At 50.5% G+C, this 21,536-nt stretch overlaps 2 protein-coding genes across 2 annotated transcripts; both read left to right on the top strand.

Annotated features, from left to right (window-relative positions):
• The first annotated feature begins 2,653 nt into the window (after positions 1-2,653).
• Positions 2,654-4,988, top strand: LOC135308345 (uncharacterized). The gene is made up of 4 exons (XM_064433284.1): positions 2,654-2,907; positions 3,336-3,449; positions 4,041-4,215; positions 4,742-4,988. Exons 1-4 carry the CDS (start codon positions 2,820-2,822, stop codon positions 4,986-4,988), a joined length of 624 nt encoding a protein of 207 aa, XP_064289354.1. The 5' UTR covers positions 2,654-2,819.
• A 1,641-nt stretch (positions 4,989-6,629) lies between these two features.
• LOC135307305 (EF-hand and coiled-coil domain-containing protein 1-like) lies at positions 6,630-9,824 on the top strand. The gene is given in 4 exon segments (XM_064431859.1): positions 6,630-7,190; positions 7,660-7,770; positions 9,031-9,059; positions 9,061-9,824. Coding segments are annotated over 4 exon segments (1,035 nt in total). The 5' UTR covers positions 6,630-6,668; the 3' UTR covers positions 9,434-9,824.
• Positions 9,825-21,536: the final 11,712 nt, after the last annotated feature.

Genomic DNA, 21,536 nt, shown 5'->3' with positions numbered 1-21,536 from the left:
GAAAGTAAGGCCTGCCTCTTAATACTACAGTGGTGTTAAAGAGGTTTATTCTCGGTTTTTGGTACCAAGAGGAACGAACTGGAGCCACGTACTGTAAAATGCCTTCACAAGCACCAGTGCAAGTCACAGCCAAAGGAAGGATGAAGCCAAGGTGTCCTGTCCCACAACCACAGCCCAAGCAAACAGAGATCCTCCTTCAACCCTGGCTGCTTTGAAGCCCCACTGACTGCCAAGAAGAAAAGCACCCTACTGAGAGCAAGCAAACTTAACCCTCTGGCAGGACACAAATTTAGAGGGGAAAAAAATTTAAAACCCCTGCACCACCAGCCACACTTCCCAGTGAGAAGGGTTGGAACTCTCTGGCTCCCAGCACTTCCCCGGCAGGCAGGTTCACAAAGAATGGCTTGGGTTGGAAGGGACATTTAAAGGCCATCTAGTCCCAATGCCCTGCAGTGAGCAGGGACACCTTGAACTAGGTCAGGTTGCTCAGAGCAGGAGCTTGAATGTCTGCAGGGATGGATGTCCACATCTCTGGGCAACCTCTGCCAAGGTTTCATAACAAACAGTGTAAAAAATGTGTTTCTTTCATCTAGTCTGAATCGACAATTTTTTAGATTAAAACCATTCCCCCTCGGTCTGGTCATGAAAGGCTCTGCTAAAAATTCTGTCCCCATCTCTTTACAAGCCCCCAGAAGGCACTGAAAGGCAGCAATCAGGTGTCCCTGGAGTCTTCTCTCTTCCAGGCTGAACACTGCCAGCTCTCCCAGCCTGTCTCCAAAGCAGAAAGGCTCCAGCCCTCAGAGCATTTTGTCCCTCCTCTGGACTAGATCCAACATGTCCATGTCCTTCCTGTCTTGGGGACCCAGAGCAGGATGCAGTACTCTGTCGTGGTAGAGACTGAGAAATTACAAAGCAACACAGTCCATTTCCAGAAGGCTTCAAACCCTGTATTTATTCTAGCCTGCATGCCTTTTCTGCATTCTTACAAAGCTCTTATGTTTACTTTATTCATTGGTCACAAGAGACAAGCAAAATGCTCATTGGAATAGGGAGTTGCAGGTTTCTCTTATTTATCCTTTCTTTCTTGGTTTCTATGATCAATGACATAGAAAATTACTAGAAAATTCTTTTAGTTGTAAACATGGATCCTCCTACCTAACTTCTCAATGACTCATAGAGGTCACTATAAAACCTCTTCCACAGTACTCCAGGTGGGGTCCCACCAGAGCAGAGAGGGGGAATCACCTCCTTCAACCTGCTGGGCACTCTCCTTTGGATGCACATGGCTGCCTCATGTCCAGCCTCTCATCTAGCAGTACCCCCAAGTCCTTCTTGGCAGAGCTGCTCTCCATCCCTTCATGTCCCAGCCTGTGATATCAGCTGAGCTGGGACTGTGTCACAGCCCTTGGGCAGAGCAGCTGGGCAGGATGAGCTCCCTTCCGAAGAACGCAGAACCCACTACGCACAACTCCACCCTGGCCATGAGGTCACAAGCAGGCTCTGAGATCACAGAGGTGCCAGAGCCCCGTGGTTGCACAGCAGCACAAGGAGCCAGCAGTCAGTCCTTGAGCACAACTGTTGCAGCAGCAGCAGCGGTGGCAGCAGCGGTGCTGACTTTGGGACAGCGGTGTCAGGACAGCGGTGGCAGCAAGAGCTGTGGGACTGGCAGAGGGCAAGGCAGCATGGCCCTTGCTCTGCGCCTCCTACTCCTGCTGCTCCTGGCTGTGGCCCTGCCTGCCAGGGCTGCCCAGGCTGCTCCACTCCAAGTGTGGCAAGCAGGTGAGCCGGCAGCCTGGCTCCCCTTTCCCGGCACAGCGCTCCCTGCTCCCTGGGAAGCGCTGGGGATGGTTTTGCCCAGGGCTTTGGGGAGGGTTTCCTCTGTGGGAGGGAGAGAGCCCCAATGGTCCCTGGGCTCTTCCAGCCACCCCTCCAGGGATGTTGCACAGGGCCTGCAAGGAGGGTGGAGAGTGACTAGAGCCAGTCCAGAGCTCCCCAGGCCCCTGTGCAGCTTTGGCCTTGTCCACTGACATCTGGCTCCCACAGTCTTACCCGACCCCCTTGCAGTGCCCAGTTCTCTAAGGGAGAGGGGAATCCCAGCACACCATGGAAATTTTCTGATCTTTGCTCCCTTCTAGATTGGGATCGTGACATGGCTTATATGGAAAAGCTAGTGCATAACAGTTGGAAGACTCCAGAGCATGGTAGAGGCAAGTTCTTCATGTGTCTTTCCTGTCAAAATAATTGGTGTCCAAGTGGCAAGAGCTCCCTCATGTGCCATTTCCCTTAACATAATCTCTTGATTTAAAGTGTCTGGAAATGTGGCTATGCTCCTTTCTCGAACCATGAGTAATCTCACAGGATTGCAATCTGTGGGAGGAAGGAGCATTTAGCTGTCCATCTTCCTCCCGTGTGCAATACCAGTGTGTCCTTCCGTGTGCTCTGTGCAGCCAGGCAGAAGAGCAGAGAGGGAAGGGGCCAGGCCCAGGGCTGAGCCCCGGATCTGAGCCTTTGGCAGCTCCTTTGTCAGCCCCGGGGAGCCTGAGCTGCTCCTGCTGCCACTGCCACACCCTGGCCCTGCCCGGGGCTGGCTTTAGAGCTGCTGGCAGCTCCAGGGAGTCCTTTCTGCCACGACTGCCCTGCAAGGGGCTCCTTCCATCCCAGTGTGGGGCCACTGCAGGCACATGTTCCCCCTGCCCCTGCTCCTGAGTGGAAGGCAGAGCTGAGGGAGTGCCTTGGAGGGCATCAATCACCCAGGTGCCCTCACTGCCACTCAGGCCTGAAAGAGAAATGGAGCAATTTTCCATTAAGGTCCTCCTGCAATGAAGATGGAAGAGATGGCAGGCAAGAAGAAATTAGAAGCAGCCAAACATCTGGACGAGATGCTGAGTGACCTGGAGAGACGCCGTGGTGGGTGCATTTCCCTCAGCCTACCCCTGTGTCTCAGCAACCGGGGGCTTTGGCAACACAGCGGGAAGGGATCCATGGCAGCCTTACTGCCCTGCTGCTGCTTTCACACCCTGCAGGACTGTTTCCCAACCTGGCTTGGCTGCAGCTTCTGCCCAGCCCCTGCAGGAAGGCATTTGGCATCTGCTGCCAGGCAACCCAAACTGCACCATGGGCCATGCCCACCCTGAGATCCCTTGCAATTTCCCAGTCTCTGAGCACATGTGGAGGGTCAGCTCCATGGAGGAGGGAGGGCCCTGGCCCAGACCTAACAACCTGGCCATCTTCCTGAGCATTATCCATGATTTCACATATACTGATTCCTGATGATGCCACCCTCCGCAATGCTGAATGGTTCCATCTGGTCCAGCTGTACTTTTTCCTTTCCACAGCAATGGAGCAAAAGTCCGTGCAGATGGCGCCATATCATATTGGAAGCAATGGCTCTGTGTCAGTCTCTGATGGAGGAAAGGAGGAGTTGCCAGACATGAGCAAAGGCATAGGAGGTAATTGCTGTGCTGGGCTCAGCCCTGGGCAGGGCTGTGTGGCAGCAGCTCTTCCCCCAGGGCCTGCCCATGGCTTCCAGGCCTCTGGAGCTCGTTCACAGCCCCGGGGAAAGGGGACTGGTGCAGCAACGTCCCTCCCACTGCAGCTGCTGCGGAGCTGGCCCTGAGTGCCCAGAGGCCCAAGGCACAGGAGCAGCCCCGAGCGGGAGCCCTGCCGCCAGCCCAGGGCCAGAGCCAGCCCTGGCTCCCGACTGGGCAGGGGCTGCGCTGGGTCCTGACAGGGCCTGAGCCTGTCCCCTGGGGCTGGGGGAGCTGTCATGGGGCAGGGAGGGCCAGGGGTGGCAGTGGCTGCTCAGGGATGGCTTTGGCCTGTGTCCCTGGCAGCAGCCACTGCCCAAGCAGCTGCGCTGCCCCCGGGCTCTCCTCCCGGCCGCTGGGCTTTGTTGGGTGTCACAGCCTGTGCCAAGGGCCGGCAAGGTGCCTGCAGGCCCCAGCTCTGGGGGAAACAGAGAACGTCCTGCCCGTATCCACCGTGCTGCCAGCTCAGCAGTGCAGCACAGCACGGGCTCACACTCCCCATTGCTCCCACAGAAGTTCTTGGCAAGTCAGACACAAATGCCCAGAATCCACAGAACAACCGAAGAATTGTCTGCCCTCAGGACGTGCGCAGGTCCTGCATGATAGGCACGGTGGTGACACTGTTCACAGTGCCACTTTCCATGGTGCTGTGCTATGTAGGGTTCCGGTGCTGGAAGGAAAAGAAACAGTAAGTTGTTGCTGCTCTCTCCCCTCCAGCTTCTTTAAATGCTGCTCATAGTGAAGGAACATTCCCAGAGAGTCTGCAGTGGAGTTGTGGCCAGACCATGGTTCTCCAAATAACTCTGCTGAGGGTTCTGCTGCTGCCCAGTGCTTCCATTGGCCTCTCTGTTGCTGGGCCTTGTCCTGGGGGCCCCACTGGGGCAGCAGCCAGTGCTGGCTCCCACTGAGGCTGCCTGGCCAAGAGCAGCCCCAGGGGCACAGGGCAGAGGCAGAGGGAGGTGGGGAGGAGAAAGAGCAGGGCCGAGGTTGCCCTTGAAAGGCAGAGGCGCTGTGGGGCCCGCTGCTGGCCAGGGACCCTGCCCAGAGCCGTGCCCTGCTGGCCGGGGCCTTGAGGGGCAGCTGTCCAGCTGGGCCCAGCTGTGCCAGCAGCTCTAGCTGTGCTGGGGAGCCGTGCCAGCTCTGGGCCCTGCTGTGCACGAGGGTCCCTGTGTGCCACTGGCAGCCAGGGCCTCAGCCTCCTCCTCTCTCCGCAGTCGCGCTGCCGCAGTTCCAGCATCCCGGCCGAGAAGGCGTGACTCTCCCTCGCCCCCAGGGAGCCCAGAGAGTGTCGAGTTTGGCAGCTCTCAGACATGGCCTCAGCAGCAGCAACAGCCGCCCAAGAAAGCAGACTACCAGCCCTCCGTGCCTCCCCCACGGCCCCCCATCCCGGCCGTGAAGCGGAAGGCTCCCGAGATCCCCCCACCTCCTCCCCTCCCCAGCCCACCGCCCTGGTCCAGCTAGGACTGGAACTGGGCCAGCCACGGCAGGGCTTGGGCCACCAACAGCTTGGGGCACCTGCTCTCCTTTACAAATAACACATGTTACCTATGAGCAACAACCAGAGTCAGTTTTCATACTCTTGGATCTTCAACAGGAAGGGCTGAAGATTCTTCCCATACCCTGTCTTCTCGTTTGCCACTTTGATTGTCATACACTTGGCAGCTTGTTGCATCTCTTATAGACTTTATTTGCACTGCATGTTTTGCCCCACCTACCAGGGAAAAAAAATGAAAAATACTTCAGTTTAGATTTACTTTTTAATGTGGTTGGGCCACTCACATTTTGAGCAATTAATTTTCCATGGTACTTCTTCCCTTTTCCTTCCTATCCATAGAAAGTTCATCTGGATGTAAAAATCAGCACAATTAGTGAGATTCAACTCAAAGCCCGGAAGGAAATCTAACACAAAATATAGTACACTCCCTGTGTACTGCACAACAAGAAATATTCAGAGGAAAATTCACTGGCAGCTGAGGCTCGTGGAACTCCCAGAATCCTGAGCCTGCAGAGGAGGCAGACAGCCCTGGCAGTGGCTGAGAGGACTTCTCCTCACAGACTCCTCTCAAAGTGTGTCCCTCCAGGAGGGGAAAGCTTCTAAACCTTTGCCTTACCTTCCTCCTGTGCTAAAATGTTAGCCTCTTCCTGAGCTACAAACAGTTCTCCATTCCTCAACAAAGCTACGCAGGTTCTTGACTTATCTTAAAGAGCAAAAAAAATGTGGTCAGAAATTTCTCATCAAAGCCTGTTGGCAGAGAAGCCCCACCACATGTGAGAAAATATTTCTTAGCATCAGTTCACTCAAAAGAAAGTCAGCCCTGAACTGAGCAGTGCTTTAAATGAACTTGAATTCTCTTTCCTCACATATCAGCCAGATTGGTTTGCTCCTTTTTTGTCCTAGAGAATATTAGAACAATTTGCTCTTGACAGGACTCCTTGGATGGCTCCCAAACTACTGGTGGATGCCCACCACGCCTTGCCTGGGCTGTTAATGCAGCCTGTTAGCAGCACCTGACTTTGCCACCCTGTTCAGACCTTGGGCACGGCTGGTGCCACGGTCCCCTCTGGTGCCACGGTCCCCTCTGGTGCCACGGTCCCTGCTGGCTCGTGGCATGTCCCTACTGGTGCAGGAGCCCTGCTCGTGCTGCTGCCTGTGTTCAACAGTGCCGGTCCTACTCCCCAGGCAAAGAGGGACTGAAGGCACTGCTTTTGCCAGCTCCTTTGAAGGAGTTTAACGCTTCCTCACATCTATCCCAGACCTCTTAAAACCCACACAGCAACACCATAAAGTCACGTCATCTACGCAGGTGAGGAGGTCTGAGCGAACAGAAGCTCAGCTTTCACGCACGTTGGGCTTTTAATTTAGTGCAAGCACCACTCACTCATTCACAAGCGCTGCTTGTCAAAGCGGATTGTGCGATGTTGTTGTGCCACTTGTGTTAAAGAGAAAGCAGAAGGGAGAAATGAGTTAAGAAAGGAGCAGCACACTTGGGGCGCAGGCTTGGCAGACAAGCGGAGCAGGGTGGCACCTGGCCGCTGTGCCGGAATCCCTTTTTGTGCCGGACAAAGGCAGACGCGGCTTGGCTGCGGGGCGAGCCAGGGCGCTCGGGATGCTCGGGCAGCGCCGCGGGCCGGGCGGGCGTGATGGAGCCGCCTGAGGGCTGGGACCCCTATGGGCGGCCAGCCCGGCGCACGCAGTGGCTGGTCAGCGCCCTCGCCTACCACTACGGGCTGGACCGCGGCGTGGAGAACGAGATCATCATGCTGGCCACCGGCCTGGACCAGTACCTGCAGGAGATCTTCCACCACCTGGACTGCGCCGGGGCGGGTCGCATCCCCGGCGAGGACTTCTGCACGCTGTGCCAGGTGCTGGGGCTGGAGGAGGCGGCGGAGCCCGAGGAGTGCGCGGGGCTGTGGGACGGGCTCTCGGCTGAGCTCACCTTCCGCCAGTTCCACGCGCGGCTCTGCGGCCACTTCAGCACCCGTGCGGGGCCGCGGCTGCCGCTGGGCCGAGAAAGCGAGCACATCGAGACCCAGATCTGCCTGCGCAGCCCCCGCCGCCGCCGCGCCGACCCCGCTGGCAGCGGAGCCGCGGGCAGCGCTGAGCGGCGGCCGCCGAGGCCCTGCTCCTGAGAGTGCTACGAGGAGATCGTGGTGCTGGAGCAGGCCTGCCGCTTGTCTTTCCCTGACAAGAGAGGGGGGATCGGCAGGTTCCCCCTGGAGCTCCATTGAATCCCAGCTGTCAATTGTTTCGGCGCAATATGAAACACAGGCAGCACACAAGGGTCCCAGGGAAACTTTATTTGATGGTAAACGTCCCCTTTTCCTCTCCTGGGACCCCGATCAAGGGGCAAACAATGTGGGGGAAGGTCAGGGAAAGGTGTAACTTTCAACAAATCAGGAGAGTTGGGAGTAAAAACCTAGGCAGGGATAACAATAGTGAACCAATAAACTTCCAAGGGAGGAAAAACGGTTTCAAAAAACAGCTAAAGTTTGGAGAAATAGAAACTAGAATCTAGCCAACAAAGTAACTGGGAAAAGGTGGAGACAAAGGAAAACAGCACCAAGGAAAACCACCAAACCACAGATCAAACCATAAACCTACAAATAAAACAAAAAGCACAATACAACACAGGCCAAGGACCGCCTCGCCAAGCTGGAGGAGGAGAACGGCAGCCTGCGGGAGCTGGTGGAGGACATGCGCGCCGCCCTGCAGAGCAGCGATGCGCGGTGCCTGGCACTGCAGGTGAGTCCGGGCTGCTTCTGCACCGGCCTCCCGGGCCGGCTCGGCTGGCCCCGAGGGCTTCAGGAGAGATGCTGCTCTCGGAGGGTCAGCGTTTATAACCCCTCCACTGCCAGACTGAGACCCAAGTTGCTCGTTCATCCTCGGCAGTAACTTTTTAGCAAAGTTTAGTTACGGGGAGGCTTTAAGGAGAAATGTATGGCACCGGCGTACCATTAAATATCGTTGTGATGAGCACTCTGTTAGAAGTGTAGGGGAGTTCAGCTTTACAGACCCACGCGTCTAATGCTGCTGCTTCTTCTACTGCACGTGCAGTCAGGATGTGCTGATACCCTATGCTGGGTTTTTCCTGAAGCAAGAAAGAACTTTTGGATTGCTACCTGCACAAGCACAAGCAGTGTCTCAGCCAGAAGTGCCTCTGAGAAATACTAGAAGGCTGTTTTCTTCAGAGTGTGGTCACGAGAGTCCAGAGTTGGAGCCAGTTCTGCAGGTAGGCTGATGAATAGTCTGGGGCTCCTCTGCAGAGCCCCATTATTCCAGGGCTGGTTTCTGCTGGTTCTGCTGTTCTGGCTCGACTGACACACATACACACTTAGCAGCAGTTAAATTCCGCTGGCATGAAATAGCGTGGAACAGGCAGAGCAGGGAAGGGCAGCATGGAGCCATTGTTCTGGCAGGTGTGGCCAGGTGTGATTTGATACTAACACAGCACTCACAGAACTCTGCTCCACCTGTGACACTTCCACTTGCAGTAGATGACTGTTGTCTTCACAATGTCCAGCAAGGCAGGTCCGCACTTCTACCATTTTCATCTGAAAATAGGAAAGGAAATCAGCAGTAAACACCAAGTCACCAGTCAGAGGCCCCAGGAAGAATGAAAGCGACAAAGAGGAGAGCTCCAGAACACCCCCAGCTGCTCCCTGCTCTCTTCTCATGAACACAACTTCATTGGAAATATCTTTTTCAGCAGACTACTTAACTCCTGAGTAAAGACCACAGTAATGACATTAAAGCTATACAGAAACTTGTGCAATAATATGGTAGTGTGTAGTGTGAAAATTAAATGCATAGCTAGGTATTAAAAAATACTTTCCAGAGATTTTTTTCTTGTCTCTGTATCTGGCAGAGGTCAAGTAGCTTTAGTTGCTGATCAACTTTATGTGATTAAAAAAAAAACCAAAACAACAAAGCACAGTCCAGCCACTTTCAGTCTTCATTAAACCCCATCAATTTCTCCCTGCTTTGTGCTCCTGGTCATTACAGGTGGGACTGCGGAAGAGCCATGCCAGCCATAGGATCCTGCTTCACAGGGAGGAAGAGAGCATTAACACAGAAGCACTCCCAGTCCAAGTACCTCCAAAGTGTCCTGGAGGAAATGGAGCTCATCCAGAGCTCCGGGGATGGGCAGGTTGAAGAAGCCATCAGGTTCAGTCAGGAGCTGGAGAAGGAGCTGAAGAGCTCTCAGGAAGCTCTGGTCAGCCTGGAAGATTGCAACCATCACCTGAAGAGGGAGCAGGCAGAGATGAGGAGGAAGGTGGAAGAGGCCAGACAGGCTGTCCTGAACAGTCTTGGCAAAGTGAAGGAGCTGGAAGTGAGAGCTAACGAGGTGCCACATCTGCAAATACACATCCAGCAGCTGGAATCACAACTGCAGCACTACAGGTAGGTTGGAGTCTGACAAAAAGTGCCTATAAAATCACTGGCTTGGGGCACAAGCAAGTTTGAGAATTTCTGGCTGGGGCTCATTAGATGTCTCCAAAACACCTTGTAAAATCTGGCCAGAGGGAAATTAGAAGCTGCTCATGCATTTTCTTGGTAGGGGTCTTTAGGAGATGTGGGAGCCTTCCAGGCCAAAGTCAGGGTGCAGATCTACAGAGAGCTGAAGTTACTCTTCAGACACACAACAGCAGAACTCAGCATGGTAATGCTTCAAGAAAGCCTCAAAACAAATTGCTTACAGTCCTTCAGAAACCATTTCCAGCACACTTACTTTTTTTGCTGCCTTTCCTGGTCCTTAGGTCCCATCCCAAGCCAGCTGTAATCAGATGGCTGGGTCTCCATTTCATATAAAAGCTCTTCAATTGTCCTAGGAATTGGGGAAAAGCACACAAGGACAACTTCTGGTCAGTGGTTTGAAACTTGCTGTGACTTCATTTCTTCTTCACTGACAGAACAGGTGATAGAGGAGAGAAGCTGAAACGTTCCTAAACCCACAAGATAATAGAGTGAGAATCTGAAACAAAAACCACTAGCCAACTAAACCCCACTTTTGCAATAGCATAAATAAATGCTTGCAGAAGTCAGGAAGTTGGTCACAAATGTAATAGTCCACTGCTGTTGTTGCTTTTGTTGAGGGGAAGAGATGGCTTGGCTGAGGTGGGGAGAGGGAGGGACAGCTGGGAACCCACAGGGTTCTGTCACTTGGCAAGAGTGTCACTTGTCCTGTTGCTTAAGTCTGGCTGTGTTTCAGTTGCTCTTACCCGCCCTGTTAAAGTCTGGCTGTGTTTCAGTTGCTGTCACCTGCCCTGTTAAAGTCTGGCTGTGTTTCAGTTGCTGTCACCTGCCCTGTTAAAGTCTGGCTGTGTTTCAGTTGCTGTTACCTGACCTGTTAAAGTCTGGCTGCGTTTCAGTCACCACTCCAGTGAACAGTTTTCCCCCCTGCCAGGTGCCACACAGAGTGTGTGAGCAGGGTCTGGATTTGGCCAGAACTAATGCTGCAAGGTAGGGCTGGAGAGGAATGGGGGGGATTTGGGTGTTCTGCAGGAAGCACTGCCAATTGGAGATATCTCTCCTGAGAATTCACCTTAACTGGCTTGGTGAGCCACAGGTTTCCTCCAGCTAAAGTCCACTTTCTTCCAGAGAGGATCATATTCAAGAAAGAGTCCAACGTGTAAGCTTTACACACTGCTCATGTTTATAGTTTCATATTTATCAAGGAAATGCTTTCTTCTTTTAGGCTCAGATTTTAAAAGCTCTTTTAGCATCTAAATCCCTCTTCTAGACCTTCATCTGAGACCTACTTGCTATCACTTAGATCTGAAATCCCAGCCATGACCTTAAGTTATAATCCCTAATGCAGGAAACAACAGTTTGCATTTAGTCAAGAAAGTGTTTAAGTACCTGCAAGTGATTAAATATTGTCCTAAATTGGAGTGTGTAATTATAATCACCTATTCCTGATTTCATATTCCACATTCATATTCCTGCAATCTGTATGACTTAAACATGAACTTCTTCTGAGAGCACAGATTCCTGTGCCAGGGTTTGAACTGCCCCTGTCACATGACTGGGTTCCTAAACCAGCCTAGTTGACCAAATAGTTCATAGTTCTTTTCTTCAGGTGCCCATCCTGATCTTCCTACTCTGATGAGTGTGCCAGGTTTGTGTCTGGACTATCTTTCAGCTTTTACTTTTTAATCCCTGTCAAGTTAGTGAGTCAGCTCAACTTTAAAGGTACATTTCAATAAATTCCTTCCTGAAAAGCTTGAGTTCAGTTCATTTCAGGGCAAAAAGACATCACAAGAAATTGTATACTTACCATTGGTGTTGTATCAAGAGTGTGTAATTGCCTGTGCCTGATGACAGGAGAGTTTAGGAAGTCAGGCAAGTCCCATTTTTATGCAGTGCCCAGGGATTTATTCTCACAGGACAAATCATTGGTCACTATTCCCTAAACTCCCTTTTTCCCCCGCTGTAAGTTCTGCTGCAGCACAAGGTGACATCTTCCATGTTCTAATGGAATCTTATGATTTTAAAGTGTTGTTTCTAAAAATACCATACATTAAAATATTACTACAGTAAAAATGTCACATCTACTGCTTCTTTCACCCATTGAGCCATTTGCCCTGTCAAAAAAGGAAACTGGATTGGTTTGACATGAATTGTTCTTGCCAAATATGAGTTGGCTTTGTTTTCTATACTAGATTGGAGGTGGCTTAGAAATTGATTACTTAATAAAGTGTCCATATTCTTTTTCTCTGTAAGAGCATTGGAGGTGTCTTGGTGGGAAAAGACAGCTTTTGCTAAGGAAGGCAGGAGCCTTCCGTGAAATGGACAATGTCAACCCTCTCCCTTCAAATTGCTGTAATTTTGAAATTAAAAAGTTCTCTGTTAAAGATATGGGAATAGGAATAACAGTTCTTTACTAGGAAAACTAAAAATATAAATGCAACAGTACAAATGAAAAACCCCAAAACCCACAGCCAGAGCAGGACCTGACACCCTGTGGGTCAGTGTAGCAGGCCCAGGGCCTGCACGGCCTCCTTGGAGATCAGATGCCTGAGCTAGGAAATGCCAAGTCAGCATGACTGGACCCTAGCAGCCCCTCTCTTCCGCCTTTCGGATCCTGCTTATCTCTCTGTAAGCCCATAGGTCACTTTCCCCTGACCCTTTCTATTGGACAGTTTCCAAAACCCCTGTAGGGTATAAAAACCCCTGATTCTGCCTGGTTCAGCAGAAGACCTGTCACTGAGAACCTTGGTGGAACACCCGAAGAATAAAGAATCCTGCGGAACCTCACATGGCCTTCTCCTCTCTCTCCCTGCCTCTGCTGCTGCGGCACCTAGCAAGCCACAAGCTGAAATCACTGAGCTGATAATCACTAAGAGCTCCAATCACTATAGCTTTCCTAGGCTGCTTGAGCCTCCACTGAGTTATCCTGGCTCCGGCACCCTGCTGGGCATCAGCCTGGCGGGAAACTGCCATGATAAACTGGCACCCGAACTGAATGCTGGAACTGGCATTTCAGAGGAGCAGCATTTCTTCTTGAAATTGTCACTGCCTTTGCTCACCAGACGTCCTGGAAGAAGAAGCCCTCCGTTTCAGCAGGACTCTTCTGAAAGGCTGTCAGTCGACCCACAAACCGCTGACATCTGGGCACAAAAAGTGCTCGAGGAGACTGATTCAGCAGACTACCTGCTGGCAGACCTTTGACCCACATCTGGCTGAAGAAGTGTAAGTTTTAAAACAGCCTTTCTTGCACGCAAAAACCTTTTTCCTTGGGTCCTTTTTTTTTTTTTGTTTTGTTTTTCTTTTTTTCTCTTTTTTTCTGCTGGCAGGGAACGGGAACATGGGATCGAAGCTCAGTATGTTAAAACAATCCCAGAATGAGAGAGATTTATATTTACTAATCCTAGAAATCCTATCTTCTAACAACTTTTCTTTTTCTAAAGGTAACCTTTCAAAAACTAACCTGAAAAAATTTATAAAATGGATTCTTTCCCACTTTCCAGATACTAACACACACACACTACCACTTTAGACTCCTTTTGGGATACAATTGGGACCATGATATATAAGTTTCACACTAACCGAGATTTTTCTGTAACTCGGTTTATCCCTATATTTCACATTATAACCAAAGCCATAGAAAAAACTAACAAAAAACCTGTAACTTCAGTGCAAACCTTTTATGAACAAAGTCCTAACTTATCTGTTTCACCAGAACCCTTTCCTTCAATTGCTAATCACACTGATAACATTCCTTCACCCTCCACTCTTCCCCTGGTTCCTAGTGTCCTGCGGTCCCCCCCTCCCCTTGTGCCGCCTCCCCCACCCCTGCCGTGCCCGAGGCTCCTGCCTGTGTCCCCCGCTTCCCCTTGGACGTGAATTCCACTGTGCAGCCTGCAGCATCCTGCAAGCGACCTTGCTCTGCGTTATCTCCGAGTGCAACTGCGCCTGTTTCCGTTTTGGCTCAGAGAATTACTGCCTTTCCAGTAGATTATAAAAAGGAAAAAAGGGGCCGTGCTACTACTAGAAAGACATGGGAACCTATTACAAATAAAGAACCTGTACAATTAAGAAATACTGCCAAAGAACATGGTAGAAGTTCACTATTTTTAGAAATTTCCTAGAAGCTATGTTCTCAGCACATGTTCTGGTACCCCACGATATTAAAAATATTGCCCAGTGCCTCCTTTCTCCCGCCGAGTACATGCTTTGGGAAAGGCATTGGAAAAAGCAATTAAAAACATTATCAGATAACTACGCTGCTGATGCTGATAAGTCAAACTTTACAGTCGAACAGCTAGCTGGTGAAGGGGATTTGCAGAAACCCTCTGACCAAGCTGATACCTTACCTAAGGCAACACTACAAGACATGGTTATTGCAGCAGAAACCTCCTTACTTCTTACCCCTGATGACTCTATTTCTACCCAACACTTTTCTAGTATTAAACAAGGAATAGATGAAAGCTTTATCAAATTTGTGGATAGAATTAAGGATGCTCTGGAAAAACAGATAGAGAGCACAGAGGCAAGAAAAGAACTGTTGTGCAAGCTTCCCATGAGTAACTCAAATGAAAAATGTAAAACAATTCTGAGAGCCTTACCCTTAGACACAGAACCTACCATAGAGCAAATGCTGGAAAGCTGCACACGCCACCTGTCCACTGAAGATACAGTGGCCCAAGCAGTGACTAAGGGTGTTGCAGAAGGAGTTTCTGGTGCATATGCAATAACAGCTTCTAAAGACCAGGTCCGCTGCTACCACTGCGGAGATTTTGGACATTTTATAAAGGACTGTCCAGAGAGGTCACCTACCAGGTACCCTCGCAATTTCTACCAAAGGCCCCAGAATCAGCAGTACTATCAGCAGCGTCCGGGAAACTTCCAGTGGAGCGTGGTGGGGCCCCACGGAAGGACACCAAATCAAAGGCCATCCAGAGCCAGTCACGCACCATCCCAGGAGATTCCAGACCACATGAGGAGGACCCAACACACAGAGCGATACCGAGGGGAAGCCGCCGCCAACTGGTAACTGCACTGTCCATTGACTTTAATAATGAGAATGTTTATCATGTTCCCACAGGCAAACGTGGGCCAAAAGGTGGTCCTTCTAACATCCTAATTATAGGTGATACTCTCCATAGCCCAAAGGAAATATTTCTTGTTCCAGAAGTACAGTGTACTCGGGACAAGAAATCTCTGTCCAGGTGTACTGCACAGACTTACCTTACTTTCTTCCAAAGGGCACTCCATTCGCACAGGCCTTTCTACTCCCTAAGAATCACAGGGAACAGCTTCCTCTCAACCCCACAGCAATGTGGACACAAGTTGTGAGACCAAGTAAGCCTGTCATTGAGTGCGGTCTTACCTGCAGAGGAGAGAAGTTCCACCTATCAGGGATGCTGGACACCGGGTCAGACGTGACCATCATCACTCGCTCAGAATGGCCAGCACACTGGGAGCTACAACCTGTGGCAGGCATGATTACAGGGATCGGTGGAGCTACAGTTTCCATGCGGAGCAAGAACAACATCCTCGTCGAAGGGCCTGAAGGCAAGTCGGCAACCATCTGCCTGTTCATGGTAAGGGCCCCCATCACCTTGTATGGACGGGACATTTTGTGTCAGTGGGGTGCTTCCCTACGTATATTCCCAGTCCGGATTTCTAACTGGGGCCACTGAGGAGCGCGCACTGCCAGACACTCCTCATCTCACCTGGAAATGCCATAACCCGATCTGGATCGAGCAGTGGCCCCTCTCTAAAGTCAAACTGCGTGCACTGCATGCCCTTGTGGATGAACAGCTCACCAAAGGCCACATCGTAGAGACCACCAGCCCTTGGAATTCTCCAGTCTTCGTACTGCAAAAGCCTGGAACGGACAGGTGGAGGCTCCTCCACGATCTTCGCAAAATCAATGAGGTCATCGAGGACATGGGTCCCCTCCAGCCTGGCCTGCCCTCACCATCCATGCTGCCTAGAGACTGGACACTTGCTATCATTGATATTAAAGACTGTTTCTTCAGCATCCCGCTGCATCCCCAGGATGCCCCGCAGTTTGCTTTCTCCATTCCCTCTCTTAACAGAGAGGCTCCACTCAAAAGATATCATTGGCTTTTTCTTCCTGAAGGTCTCAAGTGCAGTCCCACTCTATGCCAGTGGTATGTTGCTCACATCCTGTCTCCTGTTCGGAACCTATTCCCAGATGCAATCATCCATCACTATATGGACGATATCCTGGTCTGCGCACCAGAAAAAACTTACTTGGACAAAGCAGTTAAAAGGACTATTGAAACCATAGATAAGGCAAGATTTGAGATCTGTGAGGACAAAATACAGTACACCAACCCATGGACTTACCTTGGACTCCAGATCCGGGAAAGGACCATCGTACCCCAGCAGCTCGCCATCTGAGACGACCCAAAAAGCCTGAGAGACTTACACAGTCTGTGCGGATCCATCAGCTGGGTACGTCCACTGCTAGGAATTACAACAGAGGACCTCGCTCCACTGTTCAACCTTCTTCGGCGCAAGGAGAATCTGGACTCTCCATGCACTCTTACAGCAGAAGCCCGAGATGCCATCACCACGGTCCAAGAAGCCCTGTCTTCACACAAAGCCCATCACTTTGAGCCCAGCCTGCCTTTCCAGTTCGTCATTCTGGGAAAAGCACCTTGGTTCTATGGACTGATCTTCCAATGGGACACTCAACTTTGAGACCCTTTACTAATACTGGAATGGATCTTTACAAATAACCAATCACAAAGACAATTACCACCTTCCAAGAAATTATGGCATATTTAATAAAAAAGGCTAGAACTCGCCTCCGCTCCCCTGCAGGGTGTGAGTTTACATGCATATATTTGCCAGTGACCACTGGGGACGTGGAATATTTGCTCCAGACCAATGAAAATCTCCAGTATCCCTTAGACAGCTATACAGGCCAAATTTCAGTACATATCCCAAAACATAAGCTTTTTAATCGTGATGTAACCTTTCATCTGACCCCAAAATTAGTCCAAAGTAGGACACCTCTCAAAGCTCTAACCATCTTTACAGATGGCTCAGGGTCATCCCACAAGTCGGTAAGGACCGGGAAAAACCCTAAGACCCAAAACTGGGAATCTGACATAGAAATAGTGGAGGGATCTTCACAGATTGCAGAGTTAGCAGCTGTTGTCAGAGCCTTTGAGAAATTCAAAAATGAACCTTTTAATCTGGTCACAGATTCAGCTTATGTTGCTGGCATAGCTATGAGAGCAGAACATGCTCTTCTCAAAGAGGTTTCCAATCCAAAGTTATACCAATTGATTTCTACATTAACATGCTTAATTTCCCACAGAAAACAACCTTACCACATAATGCATGTGAGGTCACACACTGACCTCCCAGGTTTCATTACAGAAGGGAACAGGAAAGCAGACACCTTAGCCATGGCAGTAGAGACTGCTAATGTCCATAACATCTTTGCCCAGGCAAAGTTGTCACATGCATTTTTTCATCAAAATGTGCCTGCCCTTATCAGAATGTTCAAGCATTCAAAAGATCAAGCAGAAGCTACTGTTGCCACATGCCCAAACTGTCAAAATTACCAGATACCATCTATGGAGACGGGAGTCAATCCCCTGAGGTTTAAACAGCTGCCAGCTGTGGCAGACAGATGTAACCCACTTTGCACCTTTTGGAAGGTCAAAATATGTGCATGTATCGGTCGATATATTTTCAGGAGTAGTATTTGCATCAACACATCCAGGAGAAACTGCACAGCACACCATAAAACATTTTCTCCTTGCCTTTCCTACCTTGGAGTACCAAAGGCGTTCAAAGCAGACAATGGACCTGCCTATACCTCTCGCAAGTTGAACGAGTTCTTCAGTGAGTGGGGAATAGAAGACAAGAAAGGTATACCTGCAAACCCCACAGGACAATCCGTCATAGAAAGGATGCATCAAACCCTCAAAAGAGTCCTCAATCGGCAATAGAGAGAAACAAAAATAATTTCTCCAGTTGAAAGACTTTGCAAGGCTCTCTATGTCATCAGCTTCTTGAACTGTACAACATCAGAGCCTGATCCACCAATAATTGACCACTTTGCACATACCACCCCAGCAAAGCTCACTGAGAAACCACCTGTGCTCCTGAGTGGGAGGCAGAGCTGAGGGAGTGCCTTGGAGGGCACCAGTCACCCAGGTGCCTTCACTGCCACTCCAACCTGAATGAGAAATTGAATCACTTTCCATTAAGGTCCTCCTAGATGGAAGAACCAAGACACAGGAGGAAGCAAGTCACTGGAGGCAGCCAAATTTCTGAACAAGATGCTGAGTGATCTGGAGAGGTGCCGTGGTGGGTGCATTTCCCTCATGCTTCCCCTGGGACTCAGCAGCCGGGGGGCTTTGGCTGCACATCTGGACACGCCGTGCCCGGCACAGCTGGAAGGGATCCATGGCAGCCTCGCTGCCCGCTGCTGCTGCTGCTGCTTTGACGCCCTGCAGGGCTGTTTCCCAGCCTGCCCTGGCTGCAGCTTCTGCCCAGCGTCTGCAGGAAGGCATTTGGCATCTGCTGACAGGGAGCCCAAACTGCACCATGGGCCATGCACACCCTGAGATGCCCTGCAAATTCCCAGTCTCCAGGCAGATCACGAGAGGTGGTGGTTTGGAGAAGGGAGGGGCCTGACCAATCCCAAAAGCTCATCTGATCATTGTCCATGACTTTCACCAGTATTAGCTTCTGAAGACGACACCTCCCTGATGGGGAGCTGTCCCATCTGATCCATCTGTCCCTTTTCTTTCACCAGCGATGACCCAAAAGCTGGCACAGAAAGTGGCTGTTCCAGGAAGAAGCAGTGGCTCAGTGGCAGCCGCTTCTGCAGAAGAACAGTCGGTTCCAGGCACTGGCAGAGCAGGTGATTGCTCCAGTGTCTCCTGACAGGGCCTGACTGTCACCTGGGGCTGGGGGAGCTGTTACGGGGCAGGGAGGGCCAGGGGTGGCAGTGGCTGCTCAGGGATGGCTTTGGCCCGTGTCCTTGGCAGCAGCCACTGCCCAAGCAGCTGCGCTGCCCCCGGGCTCTCCTCCCGGCCTGCTGGGCTTTGTTGGGTGGCACAGCCTGTGCCAAGAGGCGGCAAGGTGCCTACAGGCCCCAGCTCTGGGGGAAACAGAGGACATCCTGCCCGTATCCACCGTGCTGCCAGCTCAGCAGTGCAGCACAGCACAGGCTCACGCTCCCCATTGCTCCCACAGACGTTATCAATGAAACAGGAATATATGCCCCGGATCCAGTGTGCCTCCCAAGAATTGTCTGCCCCCAGGATGTGCGCAGGACCTGCATGATAGGCACGGTGGTGACAGTGTTCACTGTGCCACTTGTGCTGATAGGCTGCTATTTTGGCATTTGCAAGCTGTACGAGCTCAGACGGTCAGTTGTTGATTTTTCTCCACAGTTTTCTTATAACTCTGCTCCTGACATTGGTAACCTGACTGGGTGTCATGCTGCTGTGGAGTTGTGGCCAGTCCATGGTTGTCCAAATAAATCTGCTGAGGGTTCTGCTGCTGCCCAGTGCTTCCATTGGCCTCTCAATTGATGGGCCTTGTCCTGGGGGCCCGCTGGGGCAGCAGCCAGGGCTGGCTCCCACTGAGGCTGCCTGGCCAAGAGCAGCCCCAGGGGCACAGGGCAGAGGCAGAGCAAGTTCTCAACAGTATTTGGGCATTACAGCTCAGGACAGGACAGGACAGTGCTTATTTAGTACCTCATGTAAAGTTTTACAGTAAGAGTGGTGTTGCAGGGGAAGCAAATTTGCTCCTGATCAGTGTTCAAACAAATCCAACGTGATGAAGGTTTGGCTTTGGCCTTGAGACTTTGCTCTTTGTGTGAGCCCTGCTCTGGATTGATTCCCAATCAGTCTTGGAGCTGGTTTTGGGCGAAGGCTCATCCCAGCTCTGAGCCTTGGCAGTTCTCTGGCCTCAAAGGGAGAGCTGAGGCTGCACTGCACATGACTGGGGTTCAGGGCTCCATTATCAAAGAGCTTTGAGCTTTTTCAATTACTGTATTCTTACTACATGGTTTTCTTTATGAAATTCATTCATTAGTTTTTAAAACTTAGTTGTAAAACAACTTCTTTTCCAGTGCTTTTTCCAGTTATTTGATATAGTCAGTGATGGCCTAATTATCTCATGACTGAATTAGAAGACTGTAAGTATTATAAAATGAAATAATGTTGACACTCTTATGTTTTTCACAGACTCCGGAAACTTATGTTGGTTTGATGTGGCCAACAGAAGGGTTTGGCTCTGCTTTTAATTTAGACAAGCAGAAGAGCTGGAACCTGTTGAAAAGAGTCTCTTCACTGCTAAAGCAATCTGCCAGCATTCTTTTTTTCCAGCTCTGGGCAGGAAGATAAAAATCTCTCAGCAGTAAATACTCCTGACCAGTAACTGATATAAACTAGGCATTTGGGCTGTTTGCTGCCTCACCCCTGAGTTCCTCAGAGCTGCAGCTCCCTGTTCTCTTGGCAGACAGGGGCTGGCTATGGATGACAGTCACGTTCTCTGGCCTGGTGCACACCAGGTCCACACACGAGCTGAGGGATCATCCTTGCACACCCCATCCTGGAAGAGCCCAGGTCAGTGATGAGTCTGACACAATTTGATGCATGGCAGCAAAAGAAGGCAAAATAAAGGCTGGAATTGATACCATTCTGTAATATGTGATATAGGTAATTTGTGCTTATGTAGAATATGAGAGCAAGATATGTTATAATGTTTAAAAGAAATACACAAAAGCATTTTCAAATCCACATGGAATTGCTTCATGGTTAGAGACTGCTGCATGTCATTGCAAAACTGCAGACAGCAGCGAGGAGTGGTCTAATTTGCAATTAAAAGAGCCTAGCTGGGGAAGGAGATGGATCATTTCTCAAAGGCCACCTGGGCGGTCAACGCTCATCAAGCACTGAGATTGAGATAGCAGAAGTTATCAGGGAACTTGCATCCAAATACCAGGTTCCCCCTACCATCAGCAGTCGCAGCTTGCCAGGAACCACATTGTCCCGTGCAACTTGGAGAAAGAGGACATCATGAATGTGTTTGACTATGAAAAGAACAAGAGAGACACTGCCTCGAGCGACAGAAAGGGTATAAAACCTGACTGTACCAGACTGCCTTAGTGAACAGAGCGGGTCTGATGCGATAGATGTCGGATCAGTGTTCACCCAGTGTCCATCCAGGCTCAACGCTGTCCCTTTGATTGTGGATCTCAAGCCTGTATATCAGTCACACAATAATTTATATACATATATTTATTATTATTAAATTGGTTTGATCAGTATTTATCTACAACAATCTTAGTGACCCCTACATGATCTGATTTAGAGGTTCGGGGGACCCCCTTCCTCTGGTCAGGAGGTGCCCTGGTCATTTCAGTGGCCCAAAAAGGTTGGGAAGCCCTGTAGGACCAATCAGACAACCCAAAAGCTAAAAGACACAATCTGGGACGAGATTTAAAAAAAAAAAAGGGGGCCCAAAAATAGCTCTCAGGTATTCGGAGGTGGGTCTCCGAGGCTGCGGCAAAATTTTTTCACTCATAGAAGTCTACGTGCATGAAGAATCCACACGGAAAAAAGATTCGTATCATGTGGTTGAGTGAGGTGTGGTTGAGCGCGTGTGTGAGACATGATACTATCACGAAGTGAGTGTGGACTCCAAGATCCCAGCTCCCCTCTCCCGCGAGGGAAGGGGTCGGTCAAGGGGGAAGCAGAGGAGCTCATTTCACACGTAAAGCCTGTAGCTCCGGGGAGGGGAGTTCAGGGGTTTGATCAAGGGCGGACCAGAAAGGGAGGGTACGTTCCCAGGTGTTCGGAAGCCGGTAAATTTTTTTGGTCCAGGACTTCAGTAAGTCCAGGTAAGAGAGCTTTCTACCAGTCGGCAAACCAACACTGTCAGCCTAGCAGGCTGGTAACGTTGAATTAGGATTAAAAACAGGTACGGTACTGATTCAGGGAAAAATTTAGAACTCATATCGAAATACAACGCAGGAACATGATATGGAGAGACTA

The sequence above is a fragment of the Passer domesticus genome, chromosome 9 (assembly GCF_036417665.1).
Source record: "Passer domesticus isolate bPasDom1 chromosome 9, bPasDom1.hap1, whole genome shotgun sequence".
NCBI classification, from domain to species: domain Eukaryota; kingdom Metazoa; phylum Chordata; class Aves; order Passeriformes; family Passeridae; genus Passer; species Passer domesticus.
This window is presented reverse-complemented; position numbering and strand designations above follow the sequence as displayed.

Bases quoted from the DNA above. Each gene is read 5' to 3' on its own strand.
- LOC135308345 (XM_064433284.1), top strand. From the start codon at position 2,820: ATGAAGATGGAAGAGATGGCAGGCAAGAAGAAATTAGAAGCAGCCAAA. The intron at 3,450-4,040 runs GTAATTGCTGTG...TTGCTCCCACAG, and splicing joins CATGAGCAAAGGCATAGGAG to AAGTTCTTGGCAAGTCAGAC. The intron at 4,216-4,741 runs GTAAGTTGTTGC...CTCTCTCCGCAG, and splicing joins TGCTGGAAGGAAAAGAAACA to TCGCGCTGCCGCAGTTCCAG.